The sequence below is a fragment of the Hibiscus syriacus genome, unplaced genomic scaffold (assembly GCF_006381635.1).
Source record: "Hibiscus syriacus cultivar Baekdansim isolate YM2019G1 unplaced genomic scaffold, ASM638163v2 tig00117001_pilon, whole genome shotgun sequence".
Lineage (NCBI taxonomy): Eukaryota > Viridiplantae > Streptophyta > Magnoliopsida > Malvales > Malvaceae > Hibiscus > Hibiscus syriacus.
The window spans coordinates 70,633-92,504 of record NW_024063517.1 but is presented as its reverse complement, the minus strand read 5'-3'; the positions used below and the strand labels follow the sequence as shown (position 1 = coordinate 92,504).

General features: G+C 33.3%; 2 protein-coding genes across 2 annotated transcripts; one reads left to right on the top strand and one right to left on the bottom strand.

Moving 5' to 3' along the window:
- Positions 1-6,225: 6,225 nt before the first annotated feature.
- Positions 6,226-6,735, bottom strand: LOC120194801 (CASP-like protein 1C1). The gene is made up of 2 exons (XM_039196997.1): positions 6,581-6,735; positions 6,226-6,475 (listed from the first exon to the last, which is right to left on the bottom strand). Exons 1-2 carry the CDS (start codon positions 6,733-6,735, stop codon positions 6,226-6,228), a joined length of 405 nt encoding a protein of 134 aa, XP_039052928.1.
- Positions 6,736-8,687: 1,952 nt separating this feature from the next.
- LOC120194789 (protein LOL2-like) lies at positions 8,688-10,094 on the top strand. The gene is made up of 4 exons (XM_039196990.1): positions 8,688-8,804; positions 9,211-9,318; positions 9,592-9,701; positions 9,857-10,094. The coding sequence occupies exons 1-4, from the start codon at positions 8,696-8,698 to the stop codon at positions 9,944-9,946; spliced, it is 417 nt and encodes a 138-aa protein (XP_039052921.1). The 5' UTR covers positions 8,688-8,695; the 3' UTR covers positions 9,947-10,094.
- Positions 10,095-21,872: the final 11,778 nt, after the last annotated feature.

Here is a 21,872-nt window from a genome sequence, read left to right as displayed (position 1 = left end):
TATTTAGGCTTAATACAAAAATAAGTGCCTAAAGAATGTCTCGAATAATGTTTTAGTGCCTAAAGAATTTTTCTTTCAAAATAAGTGCCTACCGTTAAAAAAGAGTTAAGTGACATATGTCACGTTTATATTTTTTAAAAATATTATTTAAAATATTTTAAAAAATCTAAACGTGAATACGTGTCACTTAATATTTTTTTAACGGTAGACACCTAAAAATGTAGCGGATAAAATTTTAGGCACATATTTTTAGAGAAAATTCTTTAAACAATAAAAAGTTATTTTTGAGTATAATAAGTTAATTTTGAGTATAATTTTTACACTTATTTTTATATTAAACTATTTATTTAATACATGATTTTATTGAATAAGTACGAGTGTCATATAATAATGTTTGGAGGTAGGACCTTTAAGTGGCGTTTGGTTTGCTGGAATATTTCTAAGGGAATTGGAATATGTGAAGAAATTGGAATCTGAATCTGAAACCTGTTTGATTGGCAAGAAATTGAATTGAAATCCAATTCCATATTTTGTTTGGTTCGTAGACATGTCAGATGAATTTGATTGCAGTAATGTAAAATGATAGAATTGCCCTTCTTCTTTTTTTTTGCTTAATTTTAGTTTGTTTTATAACTTACATGTAGCAATATATTATAAAAATTTTAAAAATATTAAATTTTCATTTTATTGATTGATTATTCATTTCTATAAATTATAAAGATCATATTAATAAATATCATAAGTTAAAATCATCCTAATTAGGGATGGTCATGGGTCGGGTTTTTGGTCCACCCGACCTGACTGGAATAAGGGAACCTCCACCCGAGACCCGACCTGACCAAAATAAAGTTTCACCCGACCCGAACCGACCCGAATATATAATTAGAAACCCGATCCGAAATAATAATAAAAATATTTTTATTCAATAAAAACAATGACTTAATTGAAAAAAATTATATATAGAGTTTTATTGTAATTATTCCTAAATATATAAGGTAAAATTATATATTTTTTTCGGGTCGGGTCGGGTAGGGTATTTTTCACCCTAAACCCGAACACGACCCAAATATTACACTTAAAAAAACTGACCCGACCCGAATATCAATCTTAAAAAAACCCCGACAAACCCGATTTTTAAAAAAAAATCCGACCCGATCCCTAAATTTAAAAAAAATCCAACCCGAATACCAAAATATTAATGAGGGTAGTATTGTCAAATTTCACATTCTCTCCTCCAAAGGATTTCAATTTATCATGTTATGGATGGAATTTAGGTGGCGTTTGATAGGCATGAACCCCTTGGAATTAGGGGGAATGGAATCCAATTCTACCACTTTCTCATTTTTGGTTAAAGTTTTCCAAGGGAATTTGAATCCCTCATGGCTTCAACTTTCTATCAAATGAGGGAAAGTGAATCTATCCAAGAATGGATAGAATTCAATTATCTTGTTGGATGAAATTAAAATTTGACCATACTACCCTCATCAATCTTTTAGTAACTTAATCATATATTGAATAAAAATATTTTTTTATTATTTCGGTCGGGTCGGGTGAAACTTTATTTTGGTCGGGTCGGGTTGGTTTTTTTAAGTGTGATATTCGGGTCGGGTCGAGTTCGGGTTTAGGGTGAAAAATACCCGACCCTAAAATATATATAATTTTACCTTATATATTTAAGAATAATTACAATAATACCCCTCTATATATAATTTTTTTCAATTAAGTCACTATTTTTATTGAATAAAAATTATTTTTTTTAATTTATATATTTGGGTCAGGTCGGGTGAAACTTTATTTTGGTCGGACCGCGTCGATTTTTTTTAAGTGTGATATTCGGGTCGGGTCGGGTTCGGGTTTAGGGTGAAAAATACCCGACCCCACCCGACCCAAAAAAATATATAATTTTACCTTATATATTTAGGAATAATTACAATAATACCTCTCTCTCTATATTTTTCCAATTAAGTCACTGTTTTTATTAAATAAAAATAATTTTTTTATTATTTCAGGTCGAGTTTCTAATTCATATATTCGGGTCGGGTCGGGTAAAACTTTATTGGTTGAGTCGGGTCTCGGATGGAGGTTCCCTTGTTCTCGGGTCGAGTTGGGTGGACCAAAAATCCGACCTAACCCGACCCATGGTCATCCCTAATTGGGATGATTTTAACTTATGATGTTTATTAGCATAATTTTTATAATTTATTGAAATGAATAATCAATCAATAAAATTAATTTTTTTTTAAATTTTTATAATATATTGCTACATGTAATTTATAAAACAAACTAAAATTAAGCAAAAAAAGAAGGGCAATCCTGTCATTTTACATTACTGAAATCAAATTCATCTGACATGTCTGCGAATCAAACAGAATATGGAATTGATTCCAATTCAATTTCCTGCCAACCAAACAGAATATAGAATTGGATTTCAATTCCTGACAGATTCTAATTCCTTCACATATTCCAATCCCTCATAAACATTCCAGCGAACCAAATGCCACCTTACTTCCCCCTTGATGGAATTAAATTCCAATTCCCCCTTTGAAAACTTGAACAAAACATGGAAAGTAGTGGAATTGGATTCCAATTCCTCCTAATTCTAAGGGACTCTAGCAACCAAACGTCACCTTAGGTTGGCGATGTTGGAACGGAACGGAGCTTGTTGGAAATAAAAAACCAGAAGACAACCGTTGAGATGTTTATTATTATTATTATTATTATTATTATTATTTAATGTTGATATGGGAATTGGAGCACCAAATCAAATACATCCTTACTAAGGGTATAAATGAGACGAGACATATCACGAGCTACTCGAGATCAATTCAATCAAGGCTCGATAAATACTCGGATCGAATGGACTTGACTCGAGCTCGACTCGAATTCTTAACGAGCCGAAACGAGCTACTCGATATTCGACTCGAAAAGCTCGTGAGCAGCTCGAAAAAAAATATTATATTATAATTTTAGATTTTTTAAATTACATTATTAAAAATACATTATTGATAATTATAAAATTTTAAAAATATATTAAAAATTCTATAATACAACTAAACCATATTGTAATGCATTTAATATCAAGATACTATATTGTATTACCTCATAAATCGATACTAAGTCGATTAATTAATGTATTTGTAATGAACCATAAACCCTAAAACCCTAAACTCTAAATCTTAAACCATAAATCTTAAACCCTAAATTTGATTATGTGATAGGGATTAAGTTATGCACATGAAAGTAACATACAAATTATGCAAAATGATGTTATGTGACTCCTAAATAAATCATTCGCATACTTATACATAAACATATCAACATGCAAAATAAATATACACAACTTGCTGATTGAGACATGATTTTATCATATCTTAATGATGACTATCGACACCATCATTGCTTTCAAGCACTGACTCACCAACATAATATTTCAAGAACTGACTTGACGACATAATGTAAACGGAGATTTGATGTACAAATACAACTAAAACGATGTGATCATATTTTATCATACCCTAGTTAACAAGTTATAATCAATATCACACAATCACCAATTTTTAATGAAAAATGACGAGTTTGAATCATATGAATAGTCGAGATAAATACATGATAGGATTATGATATATATTATAAACAATTAAAGCGTTTTAGAATGAAAGTAGAATTTAGGATAGTTATAAAGTAATATATGTTTGCCCCACGTCTAATGTTTCATCTGATCACAAAAATCTCATTTAGAAACATTTTATGGAGGAAAGATTTATTAGCGAAAAAGACAGTAAAAAAGAGAAGAAAAAAAGAGGGATAAAGTGTAGCTGCAATTATCCGCAATTGAAAATGGAAATGCCTCAATCACAAATTCATAGATTTAGGAGAATCTAAACAATAAGACCACTACTTTTGCATTGAACCACTGGAAGATTTTGCTGGAGATAACCCATCAATCTTCCACAAATAGGACACCACATTATCTGTTTATGTCCACGAATCAGTAATCATAAATTCGGGAATAACAGAATTGCACTGGTGGACAACCCCACGTTTTCCTACGTTCTTTCATGACCAATTCCAAAAGCATGAAAGCAAAACAGCGGCTAACTAGAAAATAACCAAGTGAGAGCAATTGAATACACCTACTAATTAAATCCAGAAAATAACCACGTAATCTGTGAAGCCGAAAGGACAAAGGAAGAGAGGTAATGTCTTTGATCATTATGAGTTTATGACCTAGAAACAGTATCTGATAGCAAAAACTGCACCTGGTTTTGTAGCCAGGCCTATAGATACATCTACTGGCCTTTTGGAACTCTGTGACTTGTCTTCCTTTGCAGGTTTTAAGTTAATGGCAACTATAGAATCAGGAACCTTTTTATTTTCTGATGGTAATGAAGACCCACCAATTTTTGAGGACGGTAGATTTCCCTGAATTTCTTCTGTTTCTTTATATCTCACTTTTCGTATTTCATCTTGGATGTTCCATGAGCCGTTGGCAAGAGAATTTCTTTTCCTCTGCATTCGTGTTAAAACAATAAACAGCTTCGGGTTAGAGAAACCTGTAATTTATCTTCTGTTCTGCTATGAAAAAAAGAAACACATGCTCAACCCCAAAAGCAATTGCAGAAGTAACACAAACGGTCGGCTTGAAAGATAAAATGCCTTTCCTTCAGATGCTCCAAAGCGTTGAACTTAGTTGGTCATGTGAGTTGATATCCCACATCAGTGGTTCTTGGAGAATAAGCGGTAAAGTCTAGTGTATAAAAGGGGATGGATTGAAGTAAATGAACATAAAACTTGTCTAGCTTGAATTGAGCTCAAAATTGAGCTTCAATTGAGCTCAAGTCTTGAGCTTCAATTGAGCTCTAAATTTTTTTTAAGTTTGAGTTTTTTCTAGTTTGAGTTGAGTTTTAATAATATATTTTGAATTTGAGTTGAGTTTGATAATTTTTAGCTCACGAGTTTTTGAGTCGAGTTTACTCTTACAGTTATGAGTTCGAGTCAAACTTAGTATTACTCGAGCTCGACTCAGCTCATTTACACTCATAATCTTTATTGTGTCCTTTTAACTCACATTATTATATTTGGCTATTGAGAAAGCAGAGAAAAGTGAATCTCTGCTGTGGCCACTTGTTCTTAGGGATGGCAATTCAACCCGAATTCGATGGGTTCCGACCCCACCTGATCCGATCGGGTCGGATTTTTTTAAAAAATTTTGGGTTCGGGTCGAGTCGGGTCGGGTTTTTTTAAATGCACTGTTCGGGTCGGGTTTAGGGTAAAAAAAATCCGACCCGACCCGAAAAATATATATAATTTTATCTTATATATTTAGGGATAATTACAATAATATCCCTCCATATATAATTTTTTTCAATTAAGTCACTGTTTTCATTGAATTAAATTTTTTTTTATTTCGGGTCGGGTTTCTAAGTCATATATTCGGGTCGGGTCGGGTCGGGTGAAACATTAATTTTGTCGGGTCGGGTCGGGTCACGGGTGGAGAACCCTTTCTTCTCGGGTCGGGTCGGGTGGCCCAAAAACCCGACCCGACCCGACCCATTGCCATCCCTACTTGTTCTCTGTCATTTTCTTTCACATTTTGCATGGTTTGTTACAGCAGTTTCATAATTCGGCACATGCTTTGTGTTTTGGACTTGTCTTTAATGTCTACTCACTTGCATTCCTTACCCCGTATTATATTTGTTTGCTCTTTAATCTCTAAAAAAATATTTGATATTTTGTTAGTTGAGAATTATGTTTGAAAAGTAATATTAGAATTTAAATACCCCATTTTTATTAAGGAATTTAATATTTTATTTCATTCATATTTATCGATAAATGATTGATAATTGAATTTTTAAACTTTATAAATATTATATAAAAACGAGTGTTAATATATAAAATATCAAATTGACATATTTTTACCTTTTTGTATTAGAGTTTTGGATTGGTACAAGAAAGCATTGCGAGGCAGTTGGTTTCTTTAGAAAACAATGAAACCATTTAAAAATTGTCAATTAGTGATGCTAATATAAAACGGATGCAATGGGTATCATGTGATCATTCTTCCATTCAACTTTCTAAAAAAAAACAATGTGATTTTATAGTAAGGAATTTGTATCCATGGCATGCATGCATATATCAGGTTTAGGGTTTCAATCGAAAAAGGGGAGCCAGCACAACATGAAGAGAATACTGGTTGAGCACCAAGTAAACTATTGCTGTGGCCGGCTATAACGGAGCCAGCTGTGACATGTCGCAAAATTTTGGAACTTGGTCGCAGATGGGAAGCCAACCCGCATGACTGTTCCCTTTCTTCCCTATCTCTGCTACTGCCGAAGCAGCTGAGATACTCGATGTTAGTAGCATCGCTATAAGCACGTTCATGATCCCAATCAAGCGGTCTACGGAACTCTTCCTAGATAAAAAGAGAGCTACAAGGCCGTAGCCGCTTGCAATTGCCTCTGCAATCACATAAAACCTATGCGAAAATTTGTCAACCGATAAATATATACATATTTTAGGAAACTAGACGTGTGTGGGGATTGTCCCCTCAAGAAAAACATTAATTGTAAAGGATTCTTAGTTGAATGAAGGGGAGTTGTTATATTTTACCGTGAATTTTATGTTCAACACCTCAGCAGAGTCGTGGCTAGTGACCATGACAACTGTCGCAGAAAGAGTTGCACCCAAAGCTAGAAACCTTATGAGAATGGTGATGATTCTCTTGGTTTTGGCCATAAAGGCTCGTTTTCCCAGACTCCAATGAATATTATAGAATGAATAATAGTGTTGTTTAAACTATATATATATAGATAGATATAGATGAAATAGATGCAGGTTCCAGATTTGAATAATATGATGCTTGACACTCGTTTCCTCATCGACATGTGTTTGGAGATGAAAAGAATGATTCGGTAACCTGCCAAAGCTAGACGCTTCAATATTTGTGATGAAATCAACAAGCTGGAATCAAAACTATTGGGTAATGTTTCAGTTTTTCTCTCTCTCCTAAATTATTAACGTAAAAAGCTTTGAAGGAAGCTTTGGTGGAACATTTGATGATAGCTGAATCAGTTCAATAACCATTGTGGAAGATGTACGGCGGTTGCCAATATTCAGTCCAGGTGGGCTTTCGGCATTCGAGTCTTGTGCTAGCGCTGGCCTACTTTATTTATGTTCCGCTGGAAGTTCCAGCTTCCATAATTGGGGTAGCTTCGGCTAAATGTCCGAGCGGGTGCTGGTACGTGCTACTGCCTGCTAGGGATGGTAAACGGGTACAGTTTTATGGATTCTGTACCGCATCCGCTCCAATTGGGGCGGGGATGGGTATAATTTTAGCGGGTAGCGGGCGGGTGTGGATTTAGAAAGTGGTATCCGTCGCGGGTGGTGGGCGGGTAATGGGTTTGAGACATTACCCGCCCCGCATCCGCCCCACATCCGCCCGCCCCACATCCGCCCGTCCAGCTAAATATCTATTAAATTTAGGACCATTATGAATTTAGGTGTAATTTTAGATACTAATTTATAAATTCTAATATTGTATAAGATATAACATGTAATTTATCCAACTCTCCAACAAATAACAAAGGATATTTTGGACATTTTTGTCTCCATTGTCCCATCAAAATCTGCATTCAGTATAGGTGGAAGAGTAATTGGTCCTTATCGTAGTCGACTACTTCCGGAGACGATTGAAGCATTAATGTATGCTCAAAATTGGCTTTGGGCCGATATTAAAGGAAATATTATTATTTAGTTTATATTAGTTGTCAAATTGTGCTTAATTATCTTATTAAAGTTTAGTTACTAACTTATATTAGTTTTACTTTCTATTATATAGGTAGGTAGTAGTGAATTTAAATTGAAGCTTGGAGGAAATAGAGAATGATGATTGTAATACTGGAGTATTATATGTCACAAATATTGCCTGAAATTTTAGAATGTTGTGCCAAAGAACAAACATTATGCGTTTGTCATTTATGTTTCTAGACTTTAAATATGTCATTTATTATGGTGTTTTATGTATTTTAAGATCTATATTAACACTTAACTTAGATAATCCTTGGATTATTTTATTATGTTTCTTAATGGACATATTTTTTTTATGTTTGTTGCTTATGTATAACTTAAGTTTGCTGTCAGGCGGGTCTAGACGGGTACATCGCTAGTGGGTGTGGGGATGGATTTGAGAATGTACCTGCGTGGGCGGGTGTGGATTTGAAAATTTGTACCCATCATGGGTGGTGGGCGGTAATGGATTGAAAAATATTAGGTTGATATGAGGATGAGGGAAGGGGTATCCGCACCCGACCCGGCCGTTTGCCATCCTACTGCCTGCTGCTATGTCAACCACCAAGTTTACTTTATTAAGAAACGTGAGTTATCCTTTTGATCATAAATAGCAATTACTTTGTCCAGACACAAGTTCAAAGTTTTAACGTTGAAAAGATGATTATATTAAAGCCGCTAATGTCCTTTTTGGTGCTTCAAACGAGCTAATATAGGCCCGAAAGAGTGCGGGTACAATTCATGAGCCGAGCAGATTGTTATTGGGCCTATAATATAGTACAAGTATTCTCAAAATCCCCGAGTGGACTACAATGTGCTTCCGAGGCAAACGGCGTCGTATCGGATTTTGCATCTTTTTACTCGATACCTACACGTTGATGGCGGATCGAATCACACAGCGAAATAGCAGATGGAGAATAAAGAAACTAGTAAGGGAGAACAGCCGCAAGAAGAAGAAGTAGAAGGACCACCGCCAGGATGGCAAGCTATTCCTCCTCCTCAACCGCAGCCTTCATCCGGTTTGTCTCCCATATTCGTCTATTTGTCATTAATTATAATTATGTCTATAACCTCTAATCGATTACTTCTATTAATCATCTTATTTTTCCTTAGAAACCTCTTTCCATCTGATTTTCATCGCATGCCGTGAATAAAGCTGGATCCTTTTTTCTATACTGCCTCGATTTTGATAAAAGATTTAGAATTGAATTAGGATGTTTAACCGTCAGCTTCTTTCCCAACTCACTTACATTACCCGTATCTTAGTTTCATTCATATTAGGCCTTATCAGTGGGGGTTTTCCTCCAATTATATCTCAATCAAAAGGTTTACATGTAAACTCTTTGGCCGACTGATCTTCACCTAGAGTTATGTTTTTCATAGTATTTTCTTCAATCATTTGATTTTTTGACATTTTGAATGCAGAAATGGCTCAAATGGTTTGTGGCTCTTGTCGTCAATTGCTTTCATATCCACGAGGAACCCAGCAAGTTAAGTGTTCATGTTGCGAAACAGTCAATTTTGTACTTGAAGGTTCCTTTCTCCTTTTCTGATGTTCAGTATCAAACATATCATTGCTTTCCTATAGCTTAATGAAGCTATACATATAATTGGTTTGAAAATAACTTTCCGTGTTCTGCCTCCAATTATTGGTGTTACCATGAATCATAGTTTTTGAAAGCTTGATCTTTTCACTTGGACAAGAGCATGCAGTCTGGTTTTCAGTTCATTCCTCACTTTTGTGATTTATTGGTAGAAAAAAGAATGTGGTCTCCAACATTTGATTAGTCTTCTCTTCTCTTTCAGCTCATCAGGTTGGACTGGTTAAGTGTGGCAGTTGTGCAGTGTTGTTGATGTACCCCTATGGAGCTCCATCAGTGAAATGCTCCTCTTGCCTTTGTGTGACGGAAATCGGGGTAATGTGAATTTTTCTCTTTTCTTTATCCTGCAGTTTTCATGCTGGCTTGCTTTCGTCAACATATTTTGCTCACATCAGATTGTGTTGTTAGTGCTATCATTCTTATGAGAAGTTGAGATCAGTAGATTCATTATGTTGATGCTTCATGTGTAGGCACACAACAGACGCCCTTCGTGGTCTGTACAACAGGGGCAACCGAAGCCTCCAAATGCTGCGCATTTAACTGCCCCAATGCCTTTCTAATCTATTGATCCCTGACTCTCTTTGTTATGTTGATGTTTAGTTGAATTATCTGTGCACAGGAACTAATGCTGATATCATCATAATGAATTTGTAATCTTTTTCGATGTGCTAACCAAAGTTTAAGAGTCCTGAATAATGTTTCAGTCCAGCTCTCTTGCCATGAAGGTTTAGTCCTTTATACTTCATTTGATAGAAGGGTCATTTTTTCCAACGTGTCTTAATACATGAGTTAACAATAAACATCTTCGACTAGTTTCAATGTCTAACCCTGTAATGGTATGAGTGGGTGGCAATCATTATAGAATCCTACTGTTATATTAATTCCCCGGGCCTTGTTAGTCGTACGAGTATACCTAATTTTTAACCCCATATCAGAGAGAACCATTTTTAAAACTCAACTCTCTCATTTTGTTCACTCCATTGAACTTTGGGACACCCCATTGGTCACTCCATCGTCTTATTTGGTGCTGCGAAATTAACCCCCCGAGTCGCCCCCTGTTCCTGTTTCTAGATACCATAGAGCCCACAAAGTAAAAACCAAATGTAAATGTAAAAAGCACATCCCATTGCCGTATCAAAATTGCAAAACGAAATCAGATTAGACGAGTAGGAATGCAAGGAGAGCAAAGAAATTTAAAAGTAAAGTAAAGTGTTGCTGCTCAGGATCGAGCTGTGGACACTTCACCTTTTTTGGGAGTAAAGATGACTTGCGATTAAGCAGTAGGTAAACCAAGCTAAATAGATAATAAAGATGACTAAAAATATATCTATATAATCAAGTAGGATATGCATGCTTTATGGTTCTATTAGAAGGAAACAAATAATAATGAGTGGAAAAATGGAAAAGCAAACTAGACAAATCAAGAAGTTATTTATTTGATTGTCGTACAGGTAGATATTTCACCTGTATTTAGCGTTATGCAGTCAAATAAAATTATCCACAAACCCTGGAATTGGTATCATGTCTTTCCTTCTCTTTTGACAACACTTTTTGGGAGATGCTATTTTACGCACCAACAAGCTAAGTAGTGGTTTAAGCTTTGTCTGCTAAAGACGATGCTCCGTTGTTGTCCAAGAATTAGGCTTTTGGTACATGAAGGTGCGGAATTAGCAGATGATAGCAAAAATATTACTCGTATAAGAAAAATGAAAGAAAAAACCTATGATTTTCCGTTGTCGGGACTTTAATCCGGGTCTCTCAGGTGAGAGCCGAGTATCCTAACCAACTGAACTACAACATCGTATCTTTAAAGTCCGTTTACTAGGAAAATGAGATTGTTCATTTCCTTTTGGACGTTTGATTGTTAACACATTAATTTTGAAGCAAAGGTATGCGAAAAGTCAATCCAAAATAAGGGCGTTGGAGCATATTGAGATAATACGGAAAACAGAGAGCATATTCTACTTGATCATTACTCAAAAACTTAGTGTTGGGGAGTTTGGAAGATAAATCAAAACCAGAAAAAAGCCTTTACGTAGTAATGTAAATTGTTGAATAATTTGTAATTGAAATCAAAGTTTTAATTTTAAAAAGCTTTAAACCATCCTTCTCAGATTGTGTGCCTTTCTACTCACCGCAGCTCCAGTGCGATATAACAACCTCCAATAAGCTCACAAATGTAATAAAGTAGAGAAAAGGTTGGTCAGTTCAACAAGACTTTCAAGCTTTATCTAACTTCATCGTCAGTTAAAAAATCGAACGACCCAAAACACACTTTCCTCTCTTCGGACATCAACAACTTTGGAGCTGAAACCACATACAGGTACGCGCTTAAAACTGCCACCTAAGATAAGTTGGCAGCTAAAGGGGTAAGACAGATTGTTTTCTACCTGGTTATATGCAATGCTTAATTTAGAAGTTTATCTGGAGTTCGCTACTATAGGCATTTTATCTTGTTTGAAAATCCTTTTTGGCCATTTGCAAACATTACTGCATAGTATTTTCCTTGCTGCTATGCTATGGTCCAGTTTGAGGACAGGATTTCAGTGATAAAGGAGTTTTCAACTCCCTAGAGTGGGTCAATGGCATGCTATTAATTAAACTACTAATCAGCTATTATTGCGTAGATTTTTATTGCTGGTGTTAGGACTTAGGAGGAGGTGCTTGGCGTCTTAACATTCTGGGAATGCTGATGGCTTGGCAATGGCAATGGCAATGGAAGGCTACCATGAATTTTCATTTCATTATCTTGTGGAGAATCATACTTCCTTTAAGCGGCATGAATATGAAAGAAAAAAACATAATAATTTGAATGATATAAACATGAAATGATAAAAATAATGCATTAGGAATATATGAATGGTTTATTGTTATTATTATTTGGACAAGTGTGAATATATATTATATAGCGTAGCGTTATAAAAATGACTGTGATGCGAATGTGTTGAGGCAAGGGAAATGGATATTTTGTAACCAAAAAGAAATGGATATTTTAATGACAATAAATTCATGAAACGCAAGGGATGCGAAACACGTCAGGCCGACAGGCTTACCTCACGGAACCAGCTTCAATTGCTTACCGTACTTTATCCACCCACAGCCCTTTTTTTTAAATTAAAATAACCCCTTTTTATTAATTTATTAACAAAATAGCCACATCCATGTTTATTTAAAAAAAAATAACCCTCAAATTACCCATGTATGGATACCTCGCATTCTAAAAAAAAAAAGCTTAAAAATCTCACGTTTTACAAGACACGAGATCCATTCGACTTGGAAGAACTTTTCAGATGATCCAATTTAATATTTGGTTAAAAGACCTCGCGACCTGCCAAACGAGAGGTCGCCAAGAAATTGAACTGACTCAAGAATTTATCGAGAGAATAAAAGGCCACATTAGTTCAAAGTACATTGCGTTCTACATATAGCGAGGTCCTAAATTTTTAAGAAAATTAATAAATGGAAATTAAAAAATAATTTATTTTTAAAAAGATCCAAATTATTAGATTTTGATGGAACAAATAAAATCCAAAAAATTATAACCTTCGAATAAAAAAAGAAAAAAAAGAAATTTAAAAATCCTAGGGCCTCGCTATTTGTAGAGTAGAGTTCCGTTATGACATGTTCGCTTATTTTCAACAGACCTCACGTTATGCAGAGCGCAAGATTATTTTATTTTTCACTTTGGAGAGAGTGTAATGACAGTTATAAATAGGGTCTATTTCCATCTTTTCCCCACAAATCTCTATGAATTTCCTTTCTTTCTTACTTGACCACCATATTTTCTTAGTTCGAAAGTTTCAATATTCGCGATATCATGGCGAGATTACTAAGACTAGATCAAAGACATGTTTTCGACTATTAGCAGATAAATCTTGAGGTAAAATCTTATTTATTATTATTAAGTGAATTATTCTTATTAATTGTTAAGTATTTATTTATTTATTATTTTTAAATTTTAATTTGAAGATATATGAATGTTCGTTGCATTGTTGTCTCAAATATATCACTACACCACCTCATGAGGATATTGTTTCATATTTGCACAATGCCGGTTTTGGAAACATCTCACTATAATTTCCGGTACCAAGTTGCACCCTCAATTGATAAACGCCTTGTTAGAAAGGTGGAGATTAGAGACACACACTATTCATCTTTCGTGTAGAGAGACTACTATTACCCTGTAAGATGTTGCATTTCATCTTGGTATGCCAATTGATAGAGAAGTTATAACATGTTGCCGAAGCAAACTGGTACAACTTATGTGAGGAACTGCTCGAAATTCCTCCACACTGTTTTGATGGTGGTAAAATAAAGATCACTTTTTTGAAGTGAAATTTTACAAAGCTACCCCGAATACAAATAAAGAAATTAAGCAGGTTAATATATATTTTTATTTATGATTATTTATTATATTTTTATTTATAATTTTGAAATTTTATTTTATTTTATTATAATTTTGAAATTTTATTTTATTTTATTATAATTTTTATCAGTAATTATTGTTTTTGAAGTGGTTTGGTCGTGCCCATATTTTATGAGTTATTGAGGGGATCTTGATGCCGGAAAAATCTAGCAACAAAGTACATTTGATGTGATTGTATCATCTATGTAATTTTTAGCAATCCAAAAATACAAGTTGAGGATCAGTAGTCTTGGCATTTTTGTTCCGAGATCTATGTCAAATTGTTAACCCAAATAAACATGTCATAAGAGGGTGTCTATTGTTGCTGTAATCATGAACTTGGTTTTGAATGTTGTTTTTACACTAAATTCTTAATGAATCGGTTCCATTCGAATTTTCACTACTTCAGAGGTAATAAAAAATAAATTTACATTATACGTTTTTTTTATAATATGACAATAATAATAATATTTTGTTGTATGAATGATAGGTGGTGTTGTCCACTATCTTACACCCACCTAACAACAACTCTACAAGATTTTAGACGTATGATCAATAAGAAGATAGATGAGATAATATTTTTAATCGATTTAATTTTTTAATTTATAAATCATTTATTTTTTTCAAATCGAGTTTATCTAACTTAGTTTCCAAAAATTTTGTGTAGTTTATGTGGACGTCGTACGATGATCCTGATGTCAACAAATATATTCCACCTAAAATATTTTAGAGTTTGAACATTTAGATATTATCGGTGTCGTTGATACATTACAAAATAGTCGAGTGGCATCCTACCGAATGCGTGCTGCGATAATTTAACTTTTTCTAAGGGATTTTGTCGTCACCCATAAATTTGGATGATTTGCATCGCTTAACACGACAAGGGAAGACGTACGTGAATTGGGCAAATCATATGGTGTACATGATCGAGTAGATCAGAAGATTTGATAGGCGACCAATTTTTGAACCCATCTTTGACCACAATTTTACATCTAATTACATGCAGTGGTACAAAGAAAATGAGAAACCGCATATACTAACCGAAGAGAAGCAAGAACAAGAAATATAGGTACCTCTCCCAAATTGTCTGTCGATGCAACGTTGTAGTAGAGGGGAATCAAGTCGGAGAAGAAGAACACATGCAACCTCCTCATCGGGAACAACACAAGCTTGTGCCACCACATGCATTTACCCACTCGAATCATTCATAATTTTACCATATAGGGACTCATTAATTTCAACAAATAGGGCCTCCCTCTGAAGGTTTTTTCACGGACACACTTCGTCCTTATACGACACTTACGGGCACGTTGACACTTCCTACACTTGTACAAGCATATGATCCTTCTTTTCCATTTGCATCAGTTTCACCATTAAATCAATTTCCACTATTGGTAACAGACTTCATATGTGGTATTGTTAATCAGACGATGTCGTAGAGCCTATTCTACATCGGTCCTAGTCCCAATGTCAGTGGTGGTACTCTAAATGAAGATGGCGAGTTGATAATGATGAAGAGGAATAAATATTAGTTTGAAGGAATTCGCATCGGAATGGTCGTCCACCATTGTGTGGTACGAGTGGACATAAGTATCATTAAATGTTTTTTATGTATTAATAAAATGTATGTAATGTTTAAAAATATTAATAAAAAATATGTTCAGTTAATCGAATCAATAAAAAAATATTTTGTGTTAATCGAACAAATGAAATACAAAAATATAGTAATAGTAAAAAAAATTGCTTCTGGTTTTAAAACCCCCATTAAGTGGTTTCGAAACCACAGAGGAAGTGGCGAAACATTCACTTATTGTAATACCCCAAATTTTGACTAGTGACTAAAACATAAGTTTTGAAAGTTTAGTGGCTAAAGTATAAATATTGAAAAGTTCAAGGACTAAAATGTAATTTTGAGAAGTTATACATTTTAGCCCGTAAATAAATAGTTTGGCATAAAACAAGGATTTTCATTATAATCAGATTTTCGGTACAAGATTTATGTTAAAAGCTATAAAGCGTTAAAGTTTGGTATAGAAATCAGATAATCGGATCGAACTAGAATTTTACGAAAAATTGAAAGAGGTTAGAGGATGGATGGAAATATTATTTTCATACTTTATATCAAAGAAATTTAGCTTAGATCAGTGTAATTTTTCAGAGTTGGTTGAACATTGGAAATTTGAGTAATTAAAATGCATTTTTGGAAAATTGCATGGCCAAAGTAGAAAGTCAAAGTCAAGTTTGTTCATCTTTGACTAAGGAATATTTTAATGGAAGATAATGCAATGGCAATTGGTAATTTTTAAGATTCATTAATGGTATTTTTGGAATTTCTCATTAATTGAATTTTAAAATCAATTATATTATTAAAGGGCTATGTGTTAAGGTTAATTTATACTAGAATAATCAAGAAATTTAGCACAATTTCAGCCATTTCCATGCTCAAGGCCGAAACCACCATTGCTTCTAGGTGGGTATTTTATTTTTTAAGCTTACATGATTATTTTGGATTAAGTTGTGAAATAGAGAATTAATCTACATGAAATTCTCTATCATTTGGTATATATATTACATGGTGAACAAGCTTATGTGTTGAGATTGAAAGTTAGGGTTTATGAAGGTTGAAGAATTAATGAAAGATTATTGTATTTTTTATGTTGGAGATTAATCCTCAAGCATGTATGATGTTTAAAATAAAGTGTAGAGTGATCTAAAGCATTTGGCTACTTTAGAGTTTTAGGGATTGATTGGATTTTGATTCAATTTGATGTTGTAACGGTAAGAATAACATGAATTTGATCTAAAGGAGTTGAATTCATGCTTGAAATTGAATGAAAACCATATCCTAAAGCACTATATAGGTTCGACCATTAGGGAAATTTAGGGGGGAAATGTTGAAATAATTCCTATGGTCTTGTATGGATATTAGAAGTGTTCTATGTAACTTGGAGATCAATTTGGATGAAACTTGAAAAAAGGGGGCTAATTTACAAGTTTTAAGAATTGTGAGATATTATTGCAAGAATGTGATATTTGGGGCGTTCAATGTTAATTTTTAGTATTTGAATGCTGGAAATTTAAGTTGCAAAGTTGTTTGGAACCAAATTGAAAATTTGATAAAATTTAGGGGTGAAATTTGAATGGTCCTAAAAATATAGAGACTTGATTGCAAGTTTTTAAATTTGAAAGTACCATTTGAGTAAATTAAAATAATTCTGGAAATTTTAGTAGCATGCTGATTTTTGAGTTTAATTATTAAGTTGGGATTTAATTGTAAGTTTATAGAGATTGGAGGTTGAATTCAAAAATGTTTAAGAAACTCTGGGATGAAATTGTAAGCTTTTGAATGTTTAAGTGTTGATTTAAATATTTTATTAAGGTGCTGGAAATTTTATGTAATTAATGTGACAAGATCATAATAGTGAAGGGATATTATGAATTTAATGGAAAAGTTAAAGTGAATTCTAGAAAGAATTCAAAATTTGTGACTTTATTATGAAGTTGATACAAGTTGAAGGAATTGTGATGAAATTAAGTATTTGTGGAATCGAATAATCATTTTGGGAAGATTGAAGTATGGTTGAAATATGATTTAATTGATATCGATTTAGTTTCGATTTTATTTTTATAGACTTGTATATTATTAAATTTAGATTATGTTAGTTCAATACTAACATATAATTGAATATTTTATGTTATTTTATAAATTTGTCAGATCACGATAAACCTAGCTATCCGAACGATCCGAAAGGAAATGAAAAAGCACGCGAGTAAAGAATTAGCATATAAAGGTTCAGTAGTGAGGCAAAAGTGAGTGTAATTTATTTATTTAATTATTATGATCGATGACGACTTGCGATAAGTCAACCTCATTTTAGTTTCAAGTATGATTTATAAATTTTAATTATGGATGATTTCAATTATATTTTCAATAAGTTTTATGAATGATTTAGGATATGAACTGCCAAAGTATGATTTGTATGATGATGAATTTTAAAGACTTATGATTATGTCAGATTATCAGAAAGTATGATATGATTATTTTATTAGATATTATTATTTGCCAAGATCTTTGTGAAATCATGAAATGAGATGAATTTCAAGTTACGATGAAGATATTGGCTTGAATAAGTCGGTTTGCGAGTTTAATAATTTATTTAAATTATTTTGGTTATATTTATGACATTTTCATATTTTATCTCACCTTAGCTTTACTAAGTTATACTAAGCGCATGTTTATTTTCATGTGTAGGGTCTTATAGAGATAAGGACGAGCAGTGAGGAGCCTCATGAGCATATTTTTAGAAGTCATATCTATCATCAGTATCAGTAAGACATCTATGATGTTACTTTTTATTTTTAGTGGCATGTATAATTATGTCAGTAGCTTGATTTATCAGATTTATTTTTAAATGATTTGTAATAGTAAACTAGAACCAATTTTTTTTTTGTCTAGATTAGTTTTATCAGTATTTATGCACTAGTTGAATATATAAATATATATAATGTTTTAAAAACAAAATAAAATTTTAAGCATTTTGCTCAGTGAATGTTTGTCAAGCTTATGTGACATCTATAACTCATAATTCGAGATATATACATGCTATGAGTGTTATATTTATGGTTTTGAAACTCCCTTTTAGTGGTTTCGAAGCCACTGAGGCAGTAGCCAAAATGGAGTTATGATTTCGGAACCTCTTAACGATTTTGAAACCCCTTATTGTTACAACGTCAAGTCAGGGATCTCTTGTCCCTATATTTATTGTAGTATATTAAATATCTTAAAAAGTATTTTTATTTCAACAATAACTGAATAGAATATAATCTTAAAATCAAATATAGTTTAATAATTTAATAAATGTTTATTTGGTTCGATGCATAAATACATTAAACCATAATATTTTATGGATGCTTATTTAACAACACATTATTAATATTTCAATACTAATTTGTAAACTTAATGGAAAAAAAAACTACACAAAGTTATATTACACTTAGTTGAAATGAATAGAAATGGAGTTTGTTTTTGTCTTCGTAGTTTATAGGAATGTATGATGTTAAGTTTAGTTCCTTAATTATTTGATCATTCTCTCATCGTTTACTAGCATAACATAGTAGAATTACCTCTTTATCCTCTTCGTCTTATTACAACCGAGTTACTTTTGCGTTTGTTGATGAAGATGCTTCTTCATTATATATTATATACAACTCGATGTTCGTACCACCGACACATGTGTAACTCCTAAATATCCTGCGAATGTAGCTTGCATTTGATAAAGTGGGCATATAATGTGCTTCAGGGTCGTGCTCATGAATGTGTATTTTCGCTTGCAAGGAACACATTTGTCGTGTTGTAGATTTTCTAAGCTCTATTGAAATCAAATCATATAACTCATCTTTTATGATATTGCTGTTGAATGAAGTGTAAAAATAAGTTCTGTAATGGAACACCATTGCAGAAAATCTTGCCATATTTTGTTGTTGAATGGAAGGTCGAAGGTTTTTTTAATGAATCTATCCAACAAGACAAATTTTTATACGGACCTCATGTATTGCAAAATGCAAGGCCCGTTGTCATGTCACATCAATGATGTACACTAGTGCTTCCATGTCAGGAATCTCTCATTGCTTTATACAGAACGCGAGGTCCCTTCCATGTTAAGAATCTCTGAGGACCTCGCTTTCTGCAGAATGCAATGTCCATGCCTATATATGTAGTTGGTGGGCCTTGTGCTTCTCACCTCCAAGGTGTTATTTTTTTTTGTGCTTGCTTTTGGCGGGGCTTTCCCTGCTCATTTGCCATTTTCTTTGAGTCCTTATGTCAATATCAGTGCTAGAAGCTAGTTATGCTCCTCTTGAAAGTGAAAATGCGAGTGGGTCTTCTAGAAATAATATTGGCATAAGGATCTATAAGAAACTTGACTCCTCAACATTCAGTATTATATTCATATACTTTGTCAAATGTAAATTTATTGAACATTAAAGCATAAGTATCAATATTTTAACTTTCGATTACTTTCATAAACTTTTTAAAATTTAAATGTATTGAACATTAAAGCATAACTATCGATATTTTAATTTCCTAATTAACTAAATATATTTGTATTGATTAATTGTGATTTTTCATTGTACTACTACTTTTCTAATTAACAAAATATATTCACTAGTTTTCAATTTCTTTTGGTTTTAAACCATTTTCAATGTGATTTTTACCCTGCTTAAAATGTCTCATATGTGTCGATATTACCCTCAAATAAAAGATAAGTTGCAATAATACTTCTCTAATCTTATAAATTACGATAATTTTTCAATTTACAACAGGGAAACCTCAAACATGCATGAAATTTAAATTATATTTACATGGACTTCGCTACGTGTAGAATGTGAGGTCCTTGTAATAAAACACGTGATAAACTCTTGATCCAATTCAATTTCTTGGTGACCTTGCGTTCTGCAAAAGCGAGAATTTAAAAAAAAGGTTTTTTTTTTATAAATAAAAATGCCACTCAAACATATCCAGCCAGCTGCTGCCTTGTCTATTTTATGGTCGAAACAGTTTGTACGGATGTTCAAATTCCATTTAAAAAAAAACAAAAACAAAGGATGTTCAAATTTCATTTAACGAATCAATGAAAAAGATAATAGTATCTGGCTGCGGCCCAATTGGATTCGTCTCATTTTGGTTTTAAATATAGAGAAGGCGCCGACACTGTTTTCCTGCTATCCTTTGAAAAGGATTTTCTAAGTTTAACCAAAAATAATCATACACGTGGGTTGCGTGTAAGATAAAAGATTCCAAATCATAAGAGAAATGGATGATTTTTTGTTTGCACAACTTCACTTGTTCGATATTTTAAAATTTAAAATCTGTATATTTTGTTTTATTCTAACGTTGGTCCAAATTTTCAATTGATAACACGTATGAATTTGGTTTGTAGTTTTCGCTTTCATCCTCGGCCATTATTTGACCTACCTACATGCCTCTACAATATGGGGCAAGAACTTCCCTATAACCCTATAAAGAAAAATTATAAAAACAAAAATCTTAAAAAGCCTGATTACAAGTTTACAATGAATGAAAACCCTATATTTTGACAGTATATGGAATAATATTTAGTTTAGACTTTAGATCATAAAACAGGTCCATCATTGAAATTGAAACTAGAATCTTATCTAGAGAGATTGCAAAGGCTGGGGCCGACCAGTGCCAAAAACTTGGCAGAGAGTTGATGCTTTATGTCCAAGCCTGAGGTGTATTCGTTCTCCGTTTTCTGTTGACTGTTGAGATGGCCGAATCCACGTTGGCAATCTAGAATTATTTTACGCTACTTAGCCGACACCTGCAATACCATAAATTCTTCATTGACCAATCCCCCGCCCACTGTCATCTCCAAAACAATGACTGGCTGCTTGTTTTCTTTTCTTACATGAAACCGATTCTTGATAAACGCAGTCCAAAAATTAAACCTTTAATTCATGCAAGCAATCCTGCAATAATGGTCCTCAGAGTTCATCTCAAATGCCTCTTTCTCGACACGTTATCTTTACCGAGTAGTGTGTGGAGTCTGAACCATGCTGTTCGTGTTCGGTTTTGAGTCTCTAATTAAATCTCGTTGTATAAGCTAAATTATTGAGTTAAACGTCACTAATTAGAATTTAGACAGCTTGGGTTTTTGATTTTGTCCCTTTCTGCCGTCCAAAGCTTGAAAATTTTTGTCCTCTTGGATCCCATCACTTGATAAATCAAATCAAATCGTTTATTAATTATGAAATGAAATTGGTCAGCTTTTAACCTCTAGATAAATTGTAGGCTAAACCGCTCTAATGAAGGTTTCTCTGCAAATCTATTTGCTATTCAATTTCATAATCAAAAGGGATTTGTCTAAATCTGAAAAATATTATCTTCTTTTGACTAATATTGTTCCTAGCAAGTCTTATCATTTGCCAAATTTAGCCATCAATATGATAATAAATACAAAAAGTATCCATTTTGGCGATGAATCTCGCGATCGTGCATCACTTTCCAACTATTTCTTGGTATTACACAACACGACTTGTGGATTTAAAACCGCAAGATAACC